Source organism: Entelurus aequoreus, linkage group LG05 (genome assembly GCF_033978785.1).
Source record: "Entelurus aequoreus isolate RoL-2023_Sb linkage group LG05, RoL_Eaeq_v1.1, whole genome shotgun sequence".
NCBI lineage: Eukaryota > Metazoa > Chordata > Actinopteri > Syngnathiformes > Syngnathidae > Entelurus > Entelurus aequoreus.
Window position 1 is genome coordinate 83,415,174 of NC_084735.1, and position 24,722 is coordinate 83,439,895.

The 24,722-nt window shown below is 37.2% G+C and overlaps 1 protein-coding gene across 1 annotated transcript in view; it reads right to left on the reverse strand.

The window, feature by feature from the left end:
• Positions 1-24,722, reverse strand: part of ppm1e (protein phosphatase, Mg2+/Mn2+ dependent, 1E) — a 60,344-nt gene that overhangs the window by 10,253 nt on the left and 25,369 nt on the right. The window contains exon 3 of the mRNA XM_062049075.1: positions 4,060-4,181. Within this exon, the coding sequence (XP_061905059.1) occupies positions 4,060-4,181 (122 nt within the window). The remainder of the gene's footprint in view (positions 1-4,059; positions 4,182-24,722) is intronic.

The following is a 24,722-nucleotide window of genomic DNA, read 5'->3' on the forward strand; positions in this document are numbered from 1 at the left end:
TTAGAATGTTAGTTAAAATTTTAGTTGGAATGTTTGTTAGAATGATAGAATGTTTGTTAGTTAGAATGTTTGTTAGAATGTTAGTTACAAAGTTAGTTAGTTAAAATGTTAGTTAGAATGTTTGTTAGAATCATAGAATGTTAGTTAGCTAGTGTGTTTTAGAATCATGGAATGTTAGTTAGAATGTTTGTTAGAATCTTAGAATGTTAGTTAGCTAGTGTGTTTTACAATCATAGAATGTTAGTTAGAATGTTAGTTAGCTAGTGTGTTTTAGAATCATGGAATGTTAGTTAGAATCATAAAATGTTAGTTAGCTAGTGTGTTTTAGAATCATGGAATGTTAGTTAGAATGTTTGTTAGAATCTTAGAATGTTAGTTAGCTAGTGTGTTTTAGAATCATAGAATGTTAGTTAGCTAGTGTGTTTTAGAATCATGGAATGTTAGTTAGAATGTTTGTTAGAATCTTAGAATGTTAGTTAAAATTTTAGTTGGAATGTTTGTTAGAATGATAGAATGTTTGTTAGTTAGAATGTTTGTTAGAATGTTAGTTACAAAGTTAGTTAGTTAAAATGTTAGTTAGAATGTTTGTTAGAATCATAGAATGTTAGTTAGCTAGTGTGTTTTAGAATCATGGAATGTTAGTTAGAATGTTTGTTAGAATCTTAGAATGTTAGTTAGCTAGTGTGTTTTACAATCATAGAATGTTAGTTAGAATGTTAGTTAGCTAGTGTGTTTTAGAATCATGGAATGTTAGTTAGAATCATAAAATGTTAGTTAGCTAGTGTGTTTTAGAATCATGGAATGTTAGTTAGAATGTTTGTTAGAATCTTAGAATGTTAGTTAAAATTTTAGTTGGAATATTTGTTAGAATGATAGAATGTTTGTTAGTTAGAATGTTAGTTACAAAGTTAGTTAGTTGAAATGTTAGTTAGAATTTTTGTTAGAATCATAGAATGTTAGTTAGCTAGTGTGTTTTAGAATCATGGAATGTTAGTTAGAATGTTTGTTAGAATCTTAGAATGTTAGCTAGTGTGTTTTAGAATCATGGAATGTTAGTTAGAATCTTAGAATGTTAGTTAGCTAGTGTGTTTTAGAATCATGGAATGTTAGTTAGAATGTTAGTTAGAATCATAAAATGTTAGTTAGCTAGTGTGTTTTAGAATCATAGAATGTTAGTTAGCTAGTGTGTTTTAGAATCATGGAATGTTAGTTAGAATGTTTGTTAGAATCTTAGAATGTTAGTTAAAATTTTAGTTGGAATGTTTGTTAGAATGATAGAATGTTCGTTAGTTAGAATGTTAGTTACAAAGTTAGTTAGTTAAAATGTTAGTTAGAATGTTTGGTAGAATCATAGAATGTTAGTTAGCTAGTGTGTTTTAGAATCATGGAATGTTTGTTAGAATGTTAGTTACAAAGTTAGTTAGTTAGAATGTTAGTTAGAATGTTTGTTAGAATCATAGAATGTTAGTTAGTTAGTGTGTTTTAGAATCATAGAATGTTAGTTAGCTAGTGTGTTTTAGAATCATGGAATGTTAGTTAGAATCTTAGAATGTTAGTTAACATTTTAGTTAGAATGTAAGTTAGAATGTTAGTTAGTTAGAATGTTTGTTAGTTTGTTAGAATGTTAGTTAGATGGATTGTTTGTTAGAATGTTAGTTTGTTAGAATGTTAGTTAGATGGAATGTTTGTTAGAATGTTAGTTAAAATGTTTGTTAGAATGTTAGTTAGATGGAATGTTTGTTAGAATGTTAGTTAAAATTTTTGTTAGTTAGAATGTTACTTAGTTAGAATGTTACTGTCGTCGATACAGACTTGCGCTTTTACAAGTAAAAACATTTTTAATAGAGGAATTGAAAATTATCAGCCAGGGTTTAAATGGCCCTTTTGGGGTGTCGGGGGTATGGGCCCCTGAAGTTGAAGAGATTTGAACATGTTTAAGATGATTTGAAGGCATTTCCTACATAGAATTGATGTATAAATACAAGAAAACGTACTAAAGGTTTCTATTAGACTATGTATGTTTACACAGCAGGCCAAAGTGGCCCAAATCACATTTTTTCTAGATCTGATTTTTTTCCCCAGCTGAATGTTTACACTGCAAGTAAAATGTGATCTTTATCAGACTCCAGTGTAAACACGCACAGGTCCCAATGTGGTCCCAATGTGGCCTAAACGTCACTTGCATGCGCATTTCGATGAAGTGAAAACAAAGGAAGTTTACCAGATTCCATAAATGATCAAGGAAGTTGCTACTACTACAAAATAAAATAGAAGTTGCAACACCTTAAAAATGAGTGTTTTTTACGTGAAAATAACTGAAAGTAATACAATGTATGAATGGATGTACACTACTGTTCAAAAGTTTGGGGTCACATGGAAATGTCCTTATTTTTGAAGGAAAAGCACTGTACTTTTCAATAAAGATAACTTTAAACTAGTCTTAACTTGAAAGAAATACACTCTATACATTGCTAATGTGGTAAATGACTATTCTAGCTGCAAATGTCTGGTTTTTGGTGCAATATCTACATAGGTGTATAGAGGCCCATTTCCAGCAACTATCACTCCAGTGTTCTAATGGTACAATGTGTTTGCTCATTGGCTCAGAATGCTAATTGATGATTAGAAAACCCTTGTGCAATCATGTTCACACATCTGAAAACAGTTTAGCTCGTTACAGAAGCTACAATTGATTGAAGCAGATTGAGTTTCTGGAGCATCACATTTGTGGGGTCAATTAAACGCTCAAAATGGCCAGAAAAAGAGAACTTTCATCTGAAACTCGACAGTCTATTCTTGTTCTTAGAAATGAAGGCTCAAACACAAAATTGTTTGGGTGACCCCAAACTTTTGAACGGTAGTGTATATATAGTGTAATATATTTGGGAGGGTTCTAATCTTTTAACGGCTGTTAGTAAAGGAGACACTTAACTACTTAGCTTTATTTTTCAACTCACATGTAAGCAAATGCACCACAGTGTCAATTCCAGTCCTTCAACAATCTATTTGTTGGGAATCACAACATATATTCATTTATTACTGTTGTTGACAAGTGTTGCACCTAAAATGTGTTGGTCTTAAATAGACTTTGCTCACTGATACCGGATGTTGCGATAAAATATCCATTTCCGCTAGGCGACTGCGTCTTTCCAGAAACCATATTAAAACAAAAAATATAATTTTCATACATTTTTGAAAAACTAGGGTGGCTTCAGAGCCACGAGTTGCCGACGCCCGGTCCAGCCACCGTCCAGTTTTATTTAGAACTCTATTTTGACAAACCTAATGAAGTCTTTGTTGAGAACTTCACTTCTGATGTAAGTCACCCCATCTTAAAAAGTGTGTAAATGTGGAAATAGTGTCAACGCGCTTTGAGTACCTCCAAGGTAGAAAAGTGCCACACAAGTATATTTATTTACCATTGTTTGTTTGTTCATGATTAAACCATTTCTTCCACTCTGCTTGATCTAAAACGGAAAGTGTTACCGACTACCACAATTTATTTTCTTAATTTATTCGAGTGTTTCTTAAAGCAAGAGAGTTGCCATTTGAAATGGTTATGTGGGATCTGAGCCGAGTATGTCGTTGTGGCTTGTGCAGCCCTTTGAGACACTGGTGATTTAGGGCTATATAAGTAAACATTGATTGATATAGTTTTGTGTCAAGTCTGGTATTTGGTTTTTTCCCTACAAAACTAAACGGAATGAACATCCTCCAAGTCTGCTGGCTGCAAGTCAGAGGTTGAAAAACAAACAATTGATGGATTGCATCATTACAAGTTGGCTAGCATGAATACGTCTCAGACTGATGTTTGCAGAACCCCCTCTAGTGGCCAAATGCCATCATAAGCATCATCACGGCGGGAGAAGTAGGACAAAGCCCTGGTGGCTACGTGTGTGTGTGTGTGTGTGTGTGTGTGTGTGTGTGTGTGTGTGTGTGTGTGTGTGTGTGTGTGTGTGTGTGTGTGTGTGTGTGTGTGTGTGTGTGTGTGTGTGTGTGTGTGTGTGTGTGTGTGTGTGTGTGTGTGTGTGTGTGTGTGTGTGTGTGGTGGTGCCTCACGTGGTAAGGGGCCGACGCCGTCTTCTCCACTCTTGACGAGGTGGTGGATGGTGAGGTCGCTCTGCAGGATGCTGTCGGAGGTCGCCCTGGCCAGAGCCGCCGCCAAAGAGCACGGGCAGTTACTGCGTTTTGAGTTGGGAGAGGAGAGAGGACAGTTAGCACCTTCTGGACCTCCAAGCAGTCGGTCAACGTGCGGCTAGGAGGCTAACAAGGTGCCATGAGTCGCAGGTAGAGGTGCACCGATCCCTTTTTTTTTTTTAGGGCCAATAGCGATACCGATTATTAACCGATAACAGATATTCATTTGCAGTAAAGGTTATTTAAATATGAGTAGTTTACCTCAGTAAACATCTGGACAAGACTTGAAGTTGTTTTTTCAACATGATCTTTTAGTAAACGTGGGATTTGTTTTATGTAGCGCTAATGTTGTTCATTGAGCATCAAGAAACATCTGGAGTTTCACAAACATTTATTACGTGTGTACAGGAAGAGCGTGGACATTTGCATTTCAAAGTATTAGAAAATCTCCTGGAAAAATTGGTAAAAATAGGTTATTCCTCTACATCAAAATAACTCTTCATCGACCCCATTTTTTTTAACAGTTTATGGCAGGGGTCCCCAAACTACGGCCCGCCAGCGTCCAAAATCAGGCCCACGGGAAGTCCCAAGTATTAAAAATAAAAAATAAAAATTAATTTATTTTTTTTCTTCTGTCTTTTCTTATCCACTTTGCTACTCACGGTGTCTCCTAGACGCTCAGGCAAATCATATTGTCTAAAAATGCATTTTGTCATCGATAACGTGACATCATCCATCGCGCGTGCCGAAAGTGCGCTATATACATCTACACATCTAATATATATATATATATATATATATATATATATATATATATATATATATATATATATATATATATATATATATATATATATATATATATATATATATATATATATATATCAATGTTTATTTATATAGCCCTAAATCACAAGTGTCTCAAAGGGCTGTACAAGCCCCAACGACATCCTCGGTACAGAGCCCACACACACATATACATATATATATATATATATATATATATATATATATATATATATATATATATATATATATATATATATATATATATATATATATATATATATATATATATATATATATATATATATATATATATATATATATATACATAAATATATATATATACACACTACCGTTCAAAAGTTTGGGATCACCCAAACAATTTTGTGTTTGAGCCTTCATTTCTAAGAACAAGAATAGACTGTCGAGTTTCAGATGAAAGTTCTCTTTTTCTGGCCATTTTGAGCGTTTAATTGACCCCACAAATGTGATGCTCCAGAAACTCAATCTGCTCAAAGGAAGGTCAGTTTTGTAGCTTCTGCAACGAGCTAAACTGTTTTCAGATGTGTGAACATGATTGCACAAGGGTTTTCTAATCATCAATTAGCCTTCTGAGCCAATGAGCAAACACATTGTACCATTAGAACACTGGAGCGATAGTTGCTGGAAATGGGCCTCTATACACCTATGTAGATATTGCACCAAAAACCAGACATTTGCAGCTAGAATAGTCATTTACCGCATTAGCAATAGAGTGTAATTCTTTAAAGACTAGTTTAAAGTTATCTTCATTGAAAAGTACAGTGCTTTTCCTTCAAAAATAAGGACATTTCAATGTGACCCCAAACTTTTGAACGGTTTTATATATATATATATATATATATATATATATATATATATATATATATATATATATATATATATATATATATATATATATATATATATATATATACATACACACAGCCCGGCCCCCAACAAAATGCCCAAGCAACCATTTCCACATTAACACCGTATGAAAAAAATAGTGAACAACAGAATGAGATAACGTCCGCAGGAACCTACCACATAGCGAGGGACATACACTATTTGATTTCCTATTATGCAGCTCATTTTTATTTGACAGTTATTGAAATATATTGTGTGACATCATGCACAAAAGTGCACTTTATTTGTTTTAAACTATTGTAGTGGCGTTCTGTACAAAAAGTGCACTTTAATTTAGTGTTGTTTTGATATGTCATCTTAGTGACATCATGCACAAAAGTGCACTAATAGCTTGTTTTAAAAATGTCTGACAATCTTGCACTTTCTGTTTTGAAATGACATGAATGTTTGTGCCACTGCTTAATAACTGTTTAATAAATACACTTTTGGTCAATTGACTTAGTTGTGATTTCCCTCTCTGCATGACAGTTTAAAATGAGCATATATTAATGCAGTATGAAGAAGAATGTTTTAATGTAGACACATAGAATCATCATACTGCTGTGATTATATGCATCAAGTGTTCATTCAAGGTAAGGCAAAAATATCGAGATATATATCGTGTATCGTGACTAAAAAAAAGGCCATATCGCCCAGCCCTACTTTCAAGATGGCAGTGGACAAGCCATGTTTACTCAGAGTCCACATAGATTCTTCCAAGTTACACATTTATTCTCAGGACAATCTTGTCCTCCGGTCTTGAAAAGGGACGGACACAAAAACAGCCTCGCAGGAATCGGGGCTGAATGCGAATGTTGCAGCGACGACAGAGAAGCCAAGATGGTGGCGGGGGTCTCCTCCATCTTTCCATTCATAGAAACCCCCTCCATTCTCATTCTCACTCTCTCTCTCTCTCTTGTCCTGACTCGCACCACCGCTGAGGCGAGGAGCTCTGATTGGCTGGGGGTCTCCCGCCGGACAAAAAGACAGCGCGCCAATGAGACGGCGGGGACGTCATGAGGAGCGTGGGAGGATTAGAGCTTAACGGCGCTGCGAGTATCAGCAAGCGTGTTCCTGCAAAGAAATCATCTCGGCTAATAATGTCGTGTCACAACTCGGCCGACATGTGGCGTGCGAACGGGATGAAGTCACGCTCGCCAAGCCATGAGAGCGTTTGCATATCATCGACACGAAGACAGCAGACAGAGAGCGTTCACGCAGCCGTCAACGTGGAAGCAGGAGTGCAGAACACTGGCAGAAACGGATTGAATGCGGACAAAGTGAAGAGGTTAAGTAAGGCTTGTGAAGGTCACGCAAAATATACTTGCCCCGCCCACTTTTCCTCTTTGGCGAGAATTTCACAATAACATGATTGTTTTAAAAATGTATACTTAAAACTAGGGATGTCCGATAATGGCTTTTTGCCGATATCCGATATTGTCCAACTCTTTAATTACCGATACCGATATCAACCGATACCGATATCAACCGATCTATACAGTCGTGGAATTAACACATTATTATGCCTAATTTGGACAACCAGGTATGGTGAAGATAAGGTACTTTTTAAAAAATTTTGTAAAATAAGATAAATAAATTAAAAACATTTTCTTGAATAAAAAACAAAGTACAACAATATAAAAACAAGTTACATAGAAACTAGTAATGAATGAAAATGAGTAAAATTAACTGTTAAAGGTTAGTACTATTAGTGGACCAGCAGCACGCACAATCATGTGTGCTTACGGACTGTATCCCTTGCAGACTGTATTGATATATATTGATATATAATGTAGGAAGCAGAATATTAATAACAGAAAGAAACAACCCTTCTGTGTGAATGAGTGTGAATGGGGGAGGGAGGTTTTTTGGGTTGGTGCACTAATTGTAAGTGTATCTTGTGTTTTTTATGTTGATTTAATTAAAAAATAAAAAAAAAAACGATACCGATAATAAAAAAAACGATACCAATAATTTCCGATATTACATTTTAACGCATATATCGGCCGATAATATCGGCAGGCCGATATTATCGGACATCTCTACTTAAAACACACCTTTTTAGTATTTCACGCCATTTAAAATGAATTAAAAATAATTGTTGATATATTTGTTATAAATACCTTGAAAAAATTAACTTTTATTTATATTTTTATTTCATTTTTAATTGATTTTCTCACAGTTACAGTATTGTAGAGAATATTAGTAGTTGAACTCCTTCATTCCACACTCCATCCAGCTGTATAATCACTCACCATACAGCAGTAGAGGATATCTGACTAATACCTGACACCTGACATGTTAGCTACCTCTCTTTGTTTATAATGTATATTTTCTGCTGGATCTACTCTCTATTTTATGCTGCAGCTGTTACATATACTGTAATTTTGCACATGGTAATTGGGATTTGTTATATATTGTATAAAAATATAATATATCCGTATATATTATATACTGTATATATAATATGTAAATATTACATATATGTTATATTTGATATTGCTACTATGGTACATTTTTAGTCTACTTTATACCTGCATTATCCTTTCCATCCTTTGTAACTGAGCTACTGTGTGGAACAATTTCCCTTGTGGATCAATAAAGTTTGTCTAAGTCCAAGTCTAAGTAACAGTCATAATGAAGGACAAAGCAAGCTATAGCTAAACAGCTAAAAAAAACAAAAACAAAAAAACCCCAGTTTTTTTTAATGATTCGCTTGAAAAAAATTCAAGTACCGTATTTTTCGGAGTATAAGTCGCTCCGGAGTATAAGTCGCACCGGCCGAAAATGCATAATAAAGAAGGAACAAAACATATATAAGTCGCACTGGAGTATGAGTCGCATTTTTGGGGGAAATGTATTTGATAAAAGCCAACACCAAGAATAGACATTTGAAAGGCAATTTAAAATAAATAAAGAATAGTGAACAACAGGCTGAATAAGTGTACGTTATATGACGCATAAATAACCAACTGAGAACGTGCCTGGTATGTTAACGTAACATATTATGGTAAGAGTCATTCAAATAACTATAACATATAGAACATGCTATACGTTTACCAAACAATCTGTCACTCTAATCGCTAAATCCCATGAAATCTTATACGTCTAGTCTCTTACGTGAATGAGCTAAATAATATTATTTGATATTTTACGCTAATGTGTTAATAATTTCACACATAAGTCGCTCCTGAGTATAAGTCGCACCCTCGGCCAAACTATGAAAAAACTGCGACTTATAGTCAGAAAAATACGGTATATTTTTTTTTATTTTTCTTAAACTCTGTCCTGTCCAGTCACTCAGGCAAATCATATCTGCTTGACAGATTTACTTTAGAAAAAAAGAGAAGTGTGCGATACTTCTCTTGTTGCCCTATTTTTATTTGACTTCATTAAATGTTCGGGTAGAATTGTATTAAACTAAACAGTTTTCTTTTAAGTAAGACAGAAATGTAACAACTATTTGTCTATTTTATGGAGGAATGAATCATAGAAATGACATTCAATGTTATTAAAAAAAAAAATAGAATCGAGAATCGTTTTGAATGGAATCGTTCCCAGCACTACACAAAGATTCACATCCCTACTCACTGCAACATGATCGGGCGTTCCAGTAGTACTGGGAAGTCCAAATCTCCAAGTTCCTAAATGGGACATTGCCCACTCGGAAAGTGGGAAAGTCCTCAGCTTCAAAAATGGCTGCTGTGAGTGTAACATCCCTTATTAGCACTTTGGACTATTTAGTGTGGCACAACATATTGGTAAACATTTAAGTATCGTAATGTTACCTAAGTGTAAATTACTTTTTTTTTTCTTCTTACTGTGTTTTATTCGCTCCACACCGCTGTGTTTCCTCTCCCTGCGCCGTGTTTGAAGATTGCAGATAAGTTGTTTATATTCGGACAAGAATAGCTTTCGTGACATCATTCCACCTTCCGAGGTGGATGGGATGCACCACGACTTCCAACGTCATAAGAACAGCTCTTTGTGAACGTGCTTGAGCGCGGTTGCCATGGTAACCGTGCAACACGAAGGCCACAGTCTGACGTGTTGAACCGGAGGTTCTTTCTTCATATTCAAGACTTTGTAGCAGTCGCACATTTCACCACCTGGCCTGGCCCCTGATTACATTTAGAGTTCAACATATCTCCCATGATGCTCTGCTCTCCACTGGGGTCCCGTTCGCTAACGTTTGCCTTTCAATCACCAGGGAAGCTTCCCACAAGCTGGGGGGGGGCGGGGGGGGGGGGGAAGAAAAGCGGGGAGCTCTGCAAGAATGTGTTAGCGGATGACTCATGCATGCGGCGGACGTTTTTTCTTTTTTAACCATTTCACCCTGCAATGGAGCATCAAGGTTGTTCCCATGGCAACACAGAGCCAATTGACAGACAGTCAGTGATGTCAGCTGTCCTGCTGCTAACAACACTTTCATTTTTCTTCTTCCAACTGAGGCTTCTCACCTCCGTGTTTTAGAACCATTGGAAAAGCGTTTTTTTTTGGACTTCACGAGGCACATATCAAATCACAATTTGACGTATAAAGAAAGGACCGCAGACATTTGTGTTTGTGGCATAATAACTAGCGGTGTAACGGTACACAAACATTTTGGTTCGGTACGTACCTCGGTTTAGAGGTCACGGTTCGGTTCATTTTCGGTCCAGTAAGAAAACAACAAAATATACATTTTTGGGTTATTTATTTACCAAATTTGCAAAATATACCACCAAAAATATTTTCTCAGTGGAATATTTGATGTGAAGTAATGGATAGGTCAATAATTCATAATAACATTGATTTTGATTCAATATTATGTTTTGGGCAATGACAGTTTGAAAGAAAAAGAAACAGCTTTGTTTTATCAGTCAACATTGCAACTTTTTCTAATTTACATTTCACCTTTAAGCTTTTTTATTTCACTTTTGTTATGTTTTTGTTTATTTTAGTAGTATTTTTAGAATGTGCCGTGGGCCTTTAAAACATTAGCTGTGGCCTCCGGGGCACACTTTTGACACACCTGCTATAGATAATAAAAAATGTAATCTGATAAATCTATGGATAAAAAGCAGAGGCTGGCGACACATGCGCGTTTATCATAACTCTCTCTCTCTCTCTCTCTCTGCCCCTCCCTCACCAATGCGGCTGCGCGCACAATTTGTGTTGTTTTTAACCCCTTCTTAACCCTGAACGTACATTGAAAATACACGCAACCCTAACTCAAAATGCCGGACATTTGAGGCATTTAAGAAACTCCGCCCTGACAGCTCCGCAAAAGAGGACATGTCCGGTGAAAAGAGGACGTATGGTCAGTCTATCGTAGCCCGTTAGCTGCTAGCATGCCGTGTGTTGTGCCTCGGTGTGCACTGTTTACACAACGTGCGTTACGCTACTTAACATGTCCGTGTGGAAACTCGTTCGGTACACCTCCGAACCGAACCCCCCGTACCGAAACGGTTCGATACAAATACACGTACCGTTACACCCCTAATAATTACTCTTTAACGACAATTAGCATGTTTCCATGCACTAAATTAGTGTGATTTAATAAATACTTGTGTGGTGTGGTGAAAATGTGTCCTCTGCATTTGACCCATCCCCTTGTTCAATGGATGTCGAGTAGATCTAGTTAATAATGTGCTATGTCCAAATAACATGTCTCCAAATTCCACATTTCAACACCTCACCCCCTTCTTCCTGCTCGCTTCTAGAAGCAGTAGTTCATCCTCCGTTCATTCAGGTTCAAAAAGATAAGGTTGTGAATCCTCATTTGTCCAAAAATGTTCGTCTTTGTTGTTTGTCACCAAGTCTGCCATGATTAGAACTAGAGATGTCCGATAATATCGGACTGCCGATATTATCTGCCGATAAATGCTTTAAAATATAATATCGGAAATTATCGGTATCGGTTTCAAAAAGTAAAATTAATGACTTTTTAAAACGCCGCTGTGTACACGGACGTAGGGAGAAGTACAGAGCGCCAATAAACCTTAAAGGCACTGCCTTTGCGTGCCGGCCCAGTCACATAATATCTGGGGCTTTTCACACACACAAGTGATTGCAAGGCATACTTGGTCAACAGCCATACAGGTCACACTGAGGGTGACCGTATAAACAACTTTAACACTGTTACAAATATGCGCCACACTGTGAACCCACACCAAACAAGAATGACAAACACATTTCGGGAGAACATCCGCACCGTAACACAACATAAACACAACAGAACAAATACCCAGAACCCCTTGCAGCACTAACTCTTCCGGGATGCTACAATATATATATATATATATATATATATATAAATATATACAGTGGGGCAAAAAAGTATTTAGTCAGCCACCCATTGATTGTCAATGGGTGGCTGACTAAATACTTTTTTGCCCCACTGTATATATATATATATATATATATATATATATATATATATATATATATATATATATATGCCATGTTGGCATTTTTTTCCATAACTTGAGTTGATTTATTTTGGAAAACCTTGTTACATTGTTTAATGCATCCAGCATGTGTTAATTTCACGACTGTATATATCGTATCGGTTGATATCGGAATCGGTAATTAAGAGTTGGACAATATCGGAATATCGGCTAAAAAGCCATTATCGGACATCTTTAATTAGAACACACGCATGCGTTTTGTATCCGGAAATAGGAACACACTGGAAGTGCGTTGCTATGGAAACGCAAATCAATGCGCGGAGGAAGCCTGTCCCGGAAATAATTAAAATGATCAAAATACAGTAAATATTGTACATATTGTTATGAATGTGTCTGTTACTACATTATATATAGACAGTGTTTCCCATAAACTGCCAAGATACCTGTGGCGGTGGGGGCGTGGCTATGAGCGTGGTCACCATGACATCAACAAGTAATTTGCATAATTTATTACAATATGATTTTCTCTAAAAAGGCTCAAAAAATGTATACTTACTAATTAATAATAACAGTTTTGTTTTAAACGTCCATCCATCCATCCATCCATTTTACAATATAATTACAACACTTTATGTACATATTCATATACAGATTTGAACCATAACTTATTCACTGAAATATATTTATTAATTGTGGTTCTTACAAAAAATATATCTTATAAAATATAAAAGCTAAAATGTCTCTTAAAGCTCTGCGCCTTTAATTAGTGCATACTAAATAATTTAACTTTAGCCTACTACTACAACCATATTATTTACCAGCAACATAAAGTGAAACAGAGGCAGAGGTGTCCTGCCACAGTCAGTAACAAATAAACAGAAAACAGTAGTGGTCAAATACAAATAAGGCAACAAGAGAAGTATCCTACACTTCTCTTTTGTAAAGTAAATCTGAACAGCCTATATGGGCATCTACATCAACTATATGATTTGCCTGAGAAGCTGGACAGGATAAAAAAACAAACAAACAAAAAAATATATATATATATTTTATTTTTAATTTTTATTTGTGGCGGACGTAATACTTTCGTGGCGGGCCGCCACAAATAAATGAATGTGTGGGAAACACTGATAGACTTGCAGTGTGTATATAAAACATTGATGGAGGGTTTTGAAGTTGTTTTAGAGGACTTTGAAGGCTACAAAAAAAATTCCAAAATATGTGCAGTTCCACTTTAAGGCTCGGAGGCCAGATCTGGCCTGCCACATCATTTTATGCGGCCTGCGACATCATTTTACGCGGCCTGCGAAAGCCTGGAAATAACATGCGTTAATAAAGTACTTTTATTAATGTATTTGTTCTTTTCCACATACTGCATGCAATGGCATAGCTTTTAAACTTTAATATTATCTAACAATGCAACTAATATTATGGCATCATACATTCTAAAAGAAAAATAATACTTAAATATCGGCTTTATTATGATTTCAAAACAAGCCATTCATCAAATTTTACAATGTAAAAATGACTGGCAGCTCAGTTGCAAGAGTTTTACCGTAAAAACAGTGGTATACTACTGTTTAACCATATTTACTGTAATATGCTATACCAAAAAAAAAAAATTACTGTAAAATTCTGGCGACAAAGCTGCCAGTTTTTCTTTACCGTAAAATCTACAGGTTTTTTTTGGTTTTTTTACGGTAGTTGTGTAATATTATCATGATCAATCCTTTATAGTCATATATTACTGTTACAAGTGGTCGCCTCATCACTGCACCCCTGCATTAAACAAAGCTACGAAGCAACAAACTACAAATCGATGCTTTGGAATAGTGTTGTCCCCATACCAATATTTTGGTACCAGTACCAAAATGTATTTCAATACTTTTCAGTACTTTTCTAAATAAAGGGAACCACAAAAACATGCATTATTGGCTTTATTTTAACTAAAAATCTTAGGGTACATTAAACGTATGCATCTTATTGCAAGTTTGTCCTTAAATAAAATAGTGAACATACAAGACAACTTGTCTTTAAGTAATAAGTAAGCAAACAAAGGCTCTTAATTTAGTCTGCTGACGTATGCAGTAACATATTGTGTCACTTTCCATTCTAATATTTTGTCAAAATTAATAAGGACAAGTGGTATAAAATGAATTAATAATCTACTTGTTCATTTACTGTTAAGATCTGCTTACTTTTTCTTTTAACATGTTCTATGTACACTTCTGTTAAAATGTAATAATCACTCATTCTTCTGTTGTTTGGATGCTTTACATTAGTTTTGGATGATACCACAAATTTAGGTATCAATCCGATACCAAGTAGTTACAGGATCGTACATTGGTCATATTCAAAGTCCTCATGTGTCTGGAGTAGGGCTGCAACTAACGATTAATTTGATAATCGATCAATCTGTTGATTATTACTTTGATTAATCGATTAATAATCGGATAAAAGAGACAAACTACATTTCTATCCTATCCAGTATTTTATTGGGGGAAAAAACAGCATATTGGCACCATACTTATTTTGATTATTGTTTCTCAGCTGTTTGTAAATGTTGCAGTTTATAAATAAAAGGTTTATTTAAAATAAATAAATAAATAAATAAAAAATTTGAAGACAAAAATAAATTAATTTTTAAAAAAAGCCTCTGCGCATGCGCATAGCATATATCCAACGAATCGATGACTAAATTAATCGGCAACTATTTTTATAATCGATTTTAATCGATTTAATCGATTAGTTGTTGCAGCCCTAGTCCAGAGACATATTTCCTGAGTTTAAAAACATACTATATACATTTTTTTAAATTGAAAGAAGATGTTCTGACAATAAAAAATATTGATGTAATCATAGTAGTATCGACTAGATACACTCCTGTACTTGGTATCATTGCAGTGGATGTTAGGTGTATATCCAACAATGGTGGTACTTTTTAGAGGCGGTATAGTACTGAAAATGATTCATTAGTATCGCGGTACTATACTAATACCGGTATACCGTACAACCCTACTTTGGAATGACACGTATTGTGTCATTCCACGCCACATGATGGTGGCGTTACTACAAACAATGTGCAGAATGTTCTGGAACCGAGTGCATTACTCTGTCAAACAAATAGCTACATTTTTCCTTCTTTGTTTTGCTTTCTCAGCAGATCTATTTTTAGGTGCACCTCTGGATGTTTGCACAGCGGTGATGATGTGAACGGCCCGACAACTGTACGCCTTTTTGCAACGCCTCATTTATTTTCGGGCAATGTGCAGTTACGTTAAAAAGGCGGCGGCACCAGATTTAGCGCCATGCTACTTTGCCTCTGCAGTCCTTAAAGCGGGCGATGGTAGCTGCTCCACGGACAGGCCTCCTCAGATGAAGGTAGACCTTCCATGAATAGTCCTCTGAAGTTTTTGAGCAGGCACAGCACTGCTTTGCGACAAAAGCCTGGAGGCAGGATTGCGTAATCAAGCAGCTGGATTAGCATAGTACAAGTGGGAGCCTGTCTGGAAGCACACATCCTGTACTGACCTGAACTCTGGCAGGACCTTTAAGTCTACCGACTATTGCTTGGGATCAAGAGTAGCTTCTTCGGTGTTGTTGACGCCTTCAGGAGGAATCGTTTGCAAAACTATGGCGGCCTCGAATACTAAAGCCTAGTGTACACTCCGGCGTCGCGTAGCTTGTCCCCCTCCCCCTGCGTAGCCTCCCGCATAGTCTAGGTGCACCTCCCAAAAATCCTAGTGATTGCTCAGTTTTTGCCTGGGAGAGTCCCTGAACACAGACGAGCAGACTGTGCTTGAAATGCAAAAATTATTGTATGGAAACAGTGATTTAACATTAGCATGAAAACTGATATTGTGTACTTAATATCTCGATGCACTCTGAAAATAATTACTGGATGTGTGTTTTTCAGCTTATTGTGTTGTTGCGTCCAGAAGAAGTCATCAAGTCAAAGTACGACACTTAACTTTTACTCCAAATCTTGTGCTAACAGGTTCAATTGCGGGCGGCATGGCGTAGCGCGTAGAGCGCCCGTGTCAGAAACCTGAGGGTTGCAGGTTCGCTCCCCGCCTCTTACCATGCCGTTGTGTCCTTGGGCAGGACACTTCACCCTTGCCCCCGGTGCCGCTCACACCGGTGAATGAATGTTGAATGAATGACAGGTGGTGGTCGGAGGGGCTGTAGTCGCAAATTGGCAGCCACGCTTCCGTCAGTCTACCCCAGGACAGCTGTGGCTACGAAAGTAGCTTACCACAACCAGGTGTGAATGAATGATGGGTTTTTAACATGTAAAGCGACTTTGGGTACTTAGAAAAGCGCTATATAAATCCCAGGTATTATTATTATTAATTGCGACTGTTTGACTTAAAGACTTGTACCCATTTTCCACAGTAGATGCTCCTGATTTTCGGTAGGTGAATGTTCAGTTGGAGTCAGAGGAAAGTCGCATGTTTTCCTCTTACCAGACGTTCAATTGGTCATTAGTCAAATGTATATGACTAAGCTTCTCAACTCTAAGTACAAACCCCCAAACAGAGACAGGTAATGTGAATGAATGTAACTGTTACATTTGTGTCATTTCAACACATATTTTATTTTGTTAACTTCTACAGAGGAATATTTATTTATTTATTTTCTAAATAAGTATTTGTTTTGCCAAAGCTTTGTGCCTCTTAAGACCTTACTGTTGGCTTTGTAAAGTCATGTTACCTCTAAACTAAACAAAGTTGATACTATTCCATCTTTTTGTTTACTTTTTTTCCAAATAAGAATCGATAAAAAAACGAATCATTAAGCAGAATCGAAAAAGGAATCGGAACCGATAAATCTTAACAATTCCCATCCCTGTTTTGTGTACTCCATTACTCCCTAGGCTGAGCCCAGACGCCTGTTGGTCTTTCATCATCGACAGCGTTTTGTCACTCGTATTTGCTCAGTTTTAAACCAATTTGTCATATATACTAATTATATGCAAATGCTTTCAACAATCGTAGAAAAAAGATGTTGACTTATGAAACTGAGCACTGTGAAGCTGACTCATTTATCATTTATGGTACCTTGTGATGTAACCCAGGAACACTCAAAGCAGTCAAGAGGTACATGCTTGCTTGATCTAAACCATCTGCCCCCACAAACTATTACGTAGTATAACTGCTGTGCTGAGGCTTCCGCTAAATAATCAAAACTCTTAATACTTTGAGTTACACTTCATGATTTGGAATTGATCAACTGGTCTCTCAACTCAATTGAGAGTTGAGATCTTCTCGACGAGAAACTCCGGTTCGGGGGAACCAGTCTGTCCTGATGGAACGCTAGCTGTTGGATACAAGAGGAACTCTTGGGAGAAGTGGAGAGTCGTGTGCGTGGTGATTCTTTCCGTTAAAGACATTACAATGTCATCTGCTGATTGGATTGAGCGTTGCTCTGGTCTATCGACAAATTCGGTTGAAGGAGCCCAGACGCTGCCCATTGTGATGAATGGGTTGGGCAGAACTGTGGGCACTCAGACTTTGTCGATTTCTGAATTGCATCGCAAAGTGGATATCTCAGAGAAGCTGGCCGCTCTGCAAAGCGAAATGATCAGTGTTTCCCACACATTCATTTATTTGTGGCGGCCCGCCACAAAAGAATTACATCCGCCACAAATAAAAAAAATGAAAAATTATTTATATTTTTTGTCCTGTCCAGCTTCTCAGGCAAATCATATAGTTGATGTAGATGCCCATATAGGCTGTTCAGATTTACTCTTGTTGCTTTATTTGTATTTGACCACTACTGTTTTCTGTTTATTTGTTACTGACTGTGGCAGGACACCTCTGCCTCTGTTTCACTTTATGTTGCTGGTAAATAATATGGTTGTAGTAGTAGGCTAAAGTTAAATTATTTAGTACGGTATGCACTAATTAAAGGGGAAGAGCTTTAAAAGACATTTTAGCTTCTATATTTTATAAGATATATTTTTTGTAAGAACCACAATTAATAAATATATTTCAGTGAATAACTTATTGTTCAAATCTGTATATAAATATGTACATAAAGTGTTGTAATTATATTGTAAAATGGATGGATGGATGGATGGATGGATGGATGGATGGATGGATGGATGGACGGACGTTTAAAACAAAACTGTTATTATTAATTAGTAAGTATACATTTTTTGGGCCTTTTTAGAGAAAATCATATCATTGTAGTAAATTATGCAAATTACTCGATGATGTCATGGTGACCACGCCCATAGCCTCGCCCCCACCGCCACAGGTATCTTGGCAGTTTATGGGAAACACTGATGATCCATTTAGGATCCAGAACTGACAACTAAAGCAGACAAACCATTGGAATGGGTCTGCCCACCCTAATTAAAACAATCCTGATCTACTTTTAGGCTTCCTCTGCATTGGCAAAGTCATGCTGTAAACCCCCCAGTGAGACCATTGTATCAGAAAACACTTTGAAATTCCATCCCCCTTCTTCAGGGATGTGAGCCCTCTTTGATAAAAAGAGGAAAATTGAGGAAAATGTTCATCAGAACACATTTCCAATTCAGACTGTAACAAGCAGCTAACGTTAATTGCTTATGTTCATGTGGTTTGGATTTAATGTTATTTTTTTACCATGATCACAAACACAACGATTGGCGAAGAATGAGGAAGTGTTGTTGTGTTTCCACGGAAGCGCGGACTCCTGAGACGAAAGTGTTTGCACGGGCGGTAAAACCTGTTGGAATTGTGCTGTTTGTTATCATAAAATTGGTAAAAAAAAAAGTTCAAAATAGCGCCTGACTTTGTGTGAATTCTTCGGAGGGCTACAATATATTATATTACTTCAATTTGTATTCAAGTGAAAAAAACAACCTTTTTTTCAAGGTCTGGCAGTAATAAAATGTTGTGGCGGCACGCCAGATTCAATTACATTAAGGGGGAACTCTTACATTAAGGGAACATTTTAATTTTCCTGAGGGAACTCTCCTGAAGCAATCAATAAAGTACTATCCAGCTATCTATCTCAGCTGCTTCTTCAAAGACACCTGTGACGTTGACTCTCAGGCCTCAAATGTAAACTTTTTAAGGTCAAGGCGAGCGTTGCCTTAAAGGAGGGCTCATAATTTAGGGCACCAAGGCAAACATTATTTTCTTTCAAGGCATACTATATATATATATATATATATATATATATATATATATATATATATATATATATATATATATATACCGTTCAAAAGTTTGGGGTCACATTGAAATGTCCTTATTTTTGAAGGAAAAGCACTGTACTTTTCAATGAAGATAACTTTAAACTAGTCTTAACTTTAAAGAAATACACTCTATACCACATTGCTAATGTGGTAAATGACTATTCTAGCTGCAAATGTCAGATTTTTGGTGCTATATCTACATAGGTGTATAGAGGCCCATTTCCAGCAACTATCACTCCAGTGTTCTAATGGTACAATGCGTTTGCTCATTGGCTTAGAAGGCTAATTGATGATTAGAAAACCCTTGTGCAATCATGTTCACACATCTGAAAACAGTTTAGCTCGTTACAGAAGCTACAAAACTGACCTTCCTTTGAGCAGATTGAGTTTCTGGAGCATCACATTTGTGGGGTCAATTAAACGCTCAAAATGGCCAGAAAAAGAGAACTTTCATCTGAAACTCGACAGTCTATTCTTGTTCTTAGAAATGAAGGCTATTCCACAAAATTGTTTGGGTGACCCCAAACTTTTGAACGGTAGTATATATATATATATATATATATATATATATATATATATATATATATATATATATATATATATATATATATATATATATATATATATATATACACACGTACATAGATGATGTATCGGGACAGATCCATTAAGAGTTTGAGTAGAAATATGTTGTATAGGAATTAAGTATACACAATAACAAATTAACAAAATTCTGTGTCACATGAATGTTTTTGAAGTAACACCTTTGTGAAATGAAAAAAACAAGTAATGTAAAAAAAACAACAACATTGTGTTTACTTTTTGATATTAATATAAAACACAAAGCAGTTTGGCTAATGAAGATGAAGACTAATAAACAAACTTTGTTCTTCTCTTGGTTAACAGTTTGGCCAACAAAAATAAAGAGGAGGGACACCTCTCACATCGAATTCACAATCTTCACAGCCTGCGTTCAGTTCGATGAGATGACACAACATTTTAGCTAGTATTGATGTTATTTGAACACTGATACAGTTTGCAGTTAAATAAAGCACATCCCAGTCAACAAAGTAAAAACGTTATAAACAAGTTGTGACAACGTTCACGACACTTCGTCTGCTGCAAAACATCAAATAGTTTTCTCCTTCGCTGTATACTTTTAGTGTGGGGACAAGTGTGTCTGTCTCCAATATTGTCCACACCTGTCTCCATCTAAACACAGCAGTGCACTCTTCAACACATGGCGGGAAGCGAGGGGAAATGACATTAAACCAAGCGCTTGGCTCCGTTTACTCCGAGGGGAAGTCTCCGCAGGAAAGCCTGTGTCCTTAGTCCGCCATGATTGTTATAATAGATGACGGTTTTTCGACGGTATTACTAACCGTCTGGAATTTTATCGCAAATTATCATTATACCGTTTACCGTTACATCCCTCGTTTATTAATATGTCAAAAGTACCTCCCCCCCATAGGATCTTTGTTTTTTCCTCTCTACTTCTTTACGGGCGACCCACCAGTCTTCCTGTTCTGTCTACCCCTACAACTGTATATTGTATTTCTGTTCTTCGACATGTTCAATCAATCAATCAATGTTGATTTACATAGCCCTAAATCACGAGTGTCTCAAAGGGCTGCACAAGCCACAACTACATCCTCGGCTCAGATCCCACATCAGAAAAAACTCAACCCAATGGGATACAATGAGAAACCTTGGAGGGGGCCACAGATCTGGGGACCCCCCGCCCCCTGGGCGACCGGTGCATTGGACGTCGAGTGGATCTAGTTACTAGTGTGAGAGTCCAGTCCATAGTGGGGCCAGCAGGGGATCATCTTGAGTGGAGACAAGTCAGCAGCGCAGAGACGTCCCCAACTGATGCACAGATGAGTGTTCCACCCTGGGTCCCGACTTTGAACAGGTAACGACTCATCTGTGGTCACCTGACAACCTTCTTGTACTGAAAACTAATTGATTTTGTACTATTGAAGTGCGATGACAATACATTCCATTCTATTCTGATTACAACCATAGAAAATGGCAGCTTATGTAATCGTTGTCGATGGAGAAGTTGCAGTGCGCTCAGAATAGCTCCCATCCAGCCATGCACTTAAGTCTAGTGTTTTTAGTCCATACAAACACACACACACGCTTTTTCATTTTCTCTGCTGCCTTTTGACCACAAGCATAAAAGAGCTTGTCATGGGGTGGCGCGGCGTCAGGAGGTACGGTGGTCGTCATGGGTTCCAGGTTTGAATCCTGGGATCGGGTTAAATAAAAGTTCAATTCTTTCTTGGTCAGACTGGTGGAGTCAGGTGTGCCGTATAAGACCGGCTGCTTTGCATTCAGCGAGGCAAAGCATGACTCATCATTTGAATTACGGGTTTCTTTGGCAGCGTAGTGCAGGACCATCTTGTGCTTAACTGTGCGAGTGTCCTGGCTGCAGCAGGATGGGGGGGGGGAAGGAGGACACTGCACACTTTGAAGGTCACGTCACTGCCAAAAACGGGGCCTCTCCAGATTTGAAGTTAATTATGGCGCCTCCTTGGGAGACACCGATGTAAGTCACCACTGGAAAGGCGAGCCGGGGTTTATTCCAGTTGTTTCACTCTACTTTGTGAGATGAATGCGATTTGAAAGCGGCAAGACAGAAAGGCTCGTAATTTCAGTGCAGTCTCTTTGGTTTGCCTGTTTTACAAGTCCACACAAGGCAGTCCTACATGCTTCCAAGGTGACGCAGTCACACAAGAGCAGTAGGAAAACGGATATTTAAAGAGGCTGCGCATGACTAGAGGGCGCCAACTTTCTAATGTGCATTTTATCTTGCGCTCTTATGGCTTTCAGTACACAATCACAACCGAACCAACCAACTGAACTGAATCCACCCAACCGAGCCCCGGGCGGGTAGGAGGCTCCTTAGCAGCCACCCTCTGTTTTCCTTCTTTTCCACCAAAACGCAACGTGTTCATTACGGTCCTCCTGAACAATCACCTTTCCCCCGCCCCTTCACTAAAACCCCTCTGGACACTGCCACCACAACGTGGACTTTGCGGGGCCGTTTTAATGAACTTTGATATTGTGTTGCGCCTATACCATCGTTGGTAGAAAACTAAGGATTGAATCAAGTACACAGTTTGTTGTGAATATTGAATGTTTCTGTCAACTTGTGGAATATGTGAATGTCTATTTGAATTTACATGTTAATGTTTGTTTGTTATTTTTCCTATTATTCTTTAATATAATTTGGTACCATTTAAACTTGAAACCTGTGTTCAGTCTTTATTACTCTCCATTCCTAGAGCTGAATTTAGTTTCTTCTGATCTAGCCCAGACATCTCATTAACTGTTTTATTTAGTACTTGTACAGTGCTTTATTAGAGTAACATACAGGTTACATAAGTAGAAAACTCATTGAGATCTTGATCTCAATGGGTTTTCTTATCTGGTTAAATAAAGGTTCTACAATGACGTAAACTGAGCCTATACATTAGGGGTGGACGAAAGAAAAAAAAAGATTCAGATACGAATTTCGATTTTTATTCATCCTGTTCCTAAATTATTTTAATTTAAAAAAAAATGTATTTAAAAAATAAATTAATACATTTTTATAAGAACATTAAAAAAAAAAAATTTTTTAGGCCATATTCATGCAACCAGACGGAGATTTTTTCAACCTGTAACCTGTTTTGAAAAAGTTTAATTATAACCCCTACTCAAAATAATACATTGCGAGAATCAGTTTCAATCGAAAACCGTGTTGAATCAAATAGTCACCCCAAGAATCGGAATCGGATCCATCATTGGGTGCCCAAAGATTCACATCCTTACTGTACGTAACACTTACTAAAAAAAAAAAAACATTTTATTTTTCACTAAAGAAGGGTTCGGTGAATGCGCATATGAAGCTGGTGGGGTTCGGTACCTTCAACAAGGTTAAGAACCACTGATATAGACCAATATCAAACACATCGTAATACAGTTTTCAGCCACATTGCCCAGCCCTAATGTATAGTTAGACTACTTGCTGAAGAAAAACTAAATAAGCAGCTCCGTGTTAAAGATGTGTAGCAAAGCCTCTTTTTGCATTTTCTTGTTTTCCCCAAAGCTATCCTGTAAAGTGGTGGCTTGTACACATTGGGCAGGCTTATCTCTGACATGAGGAAGTAAGTTTTTGTCCTTTGTGAGGTCACAAAAAGCTAAAATTTCAAAAGGGGGTGTTTGAAGGCCTCTTCTCTCAAAAAGTAGAGCAAACAAGTGAGGGGGATGATCGACGTTTCTTACATTTGGTGCTCATAAACAGGCTCGAGGGATACTTATTACTGTTAGAAGATCAATAAAACACTATTAATGTGTGATTGTTGAAACCATTGTAAAGACAAAAAAGCAGAGGATATTTTGTCAGGACTTTGGGCTTTGATGTGTGCAATAATTGCTCAGTAAGTGTTGCAGGAAAGCTGCCTAAAGCAAATACGGAAGGCTCATCAATTGCAGGAATTCAGGCTGCCCTCGATGGTAATCCCAGCGAGACTCTCTGATTAAGGGATTACTCCTGCCACTAATTTCAAAGAATAGCCAGGGATAGCCCAGTCCAGAGCTACATGAGCCAGAAGAGAGAGGAAGTGGCCTGGATGATTGAAATAATCAAGAGGACGGAAGTCTGACATCCTAAAGCACACAAACGTCACCAGCAGGGCTGCACCATTAATCGACTCCAAACAACATCGAGATTTAATCAGTGTGATAAATAACCGTAAAACGGGGAGGTTTTTTTTTCCTAGACCATCACCAGCATTTGAGTGACAGACATGTTGGCCAATTAGATTTGTTGAGCCTCACGTCCTTTCTTTCAACACTTTTGATTGGCAAGCAAGCACAAAGCAAGTTTGCTGAGAAGCAAGACCGCTCGCTTACACATACAGGAAGCACGACTGAGAGCCTCGCGACTCACCAGTGTGAAGTTCTGCAAAGTAAAAGTTGACATCCTTTACATGGTTACTTGCCTTGTCATTATATATTAAGAATGACATTATAAACACTTTATAGTTTTATCTTAAAAAGTAGATGTGTTTCTGTCAGGGGGGTTCATCTGTGGAACAGCTTGGGTGATGCCTTAAAATGTTCCAGTTCCATTCACACATTAAAAAAAAACTTTAAGACCAATGTCTTAGAAAAATATATCGCTCTTGAATCAACACCAGTAGTTAATACTATGATCAATGTTTGTTACAAAACTAAATGTGGGACATACATAATAATGGAAGTATAAGTGTTCAGTGTTTCCCATAAACTGCCAA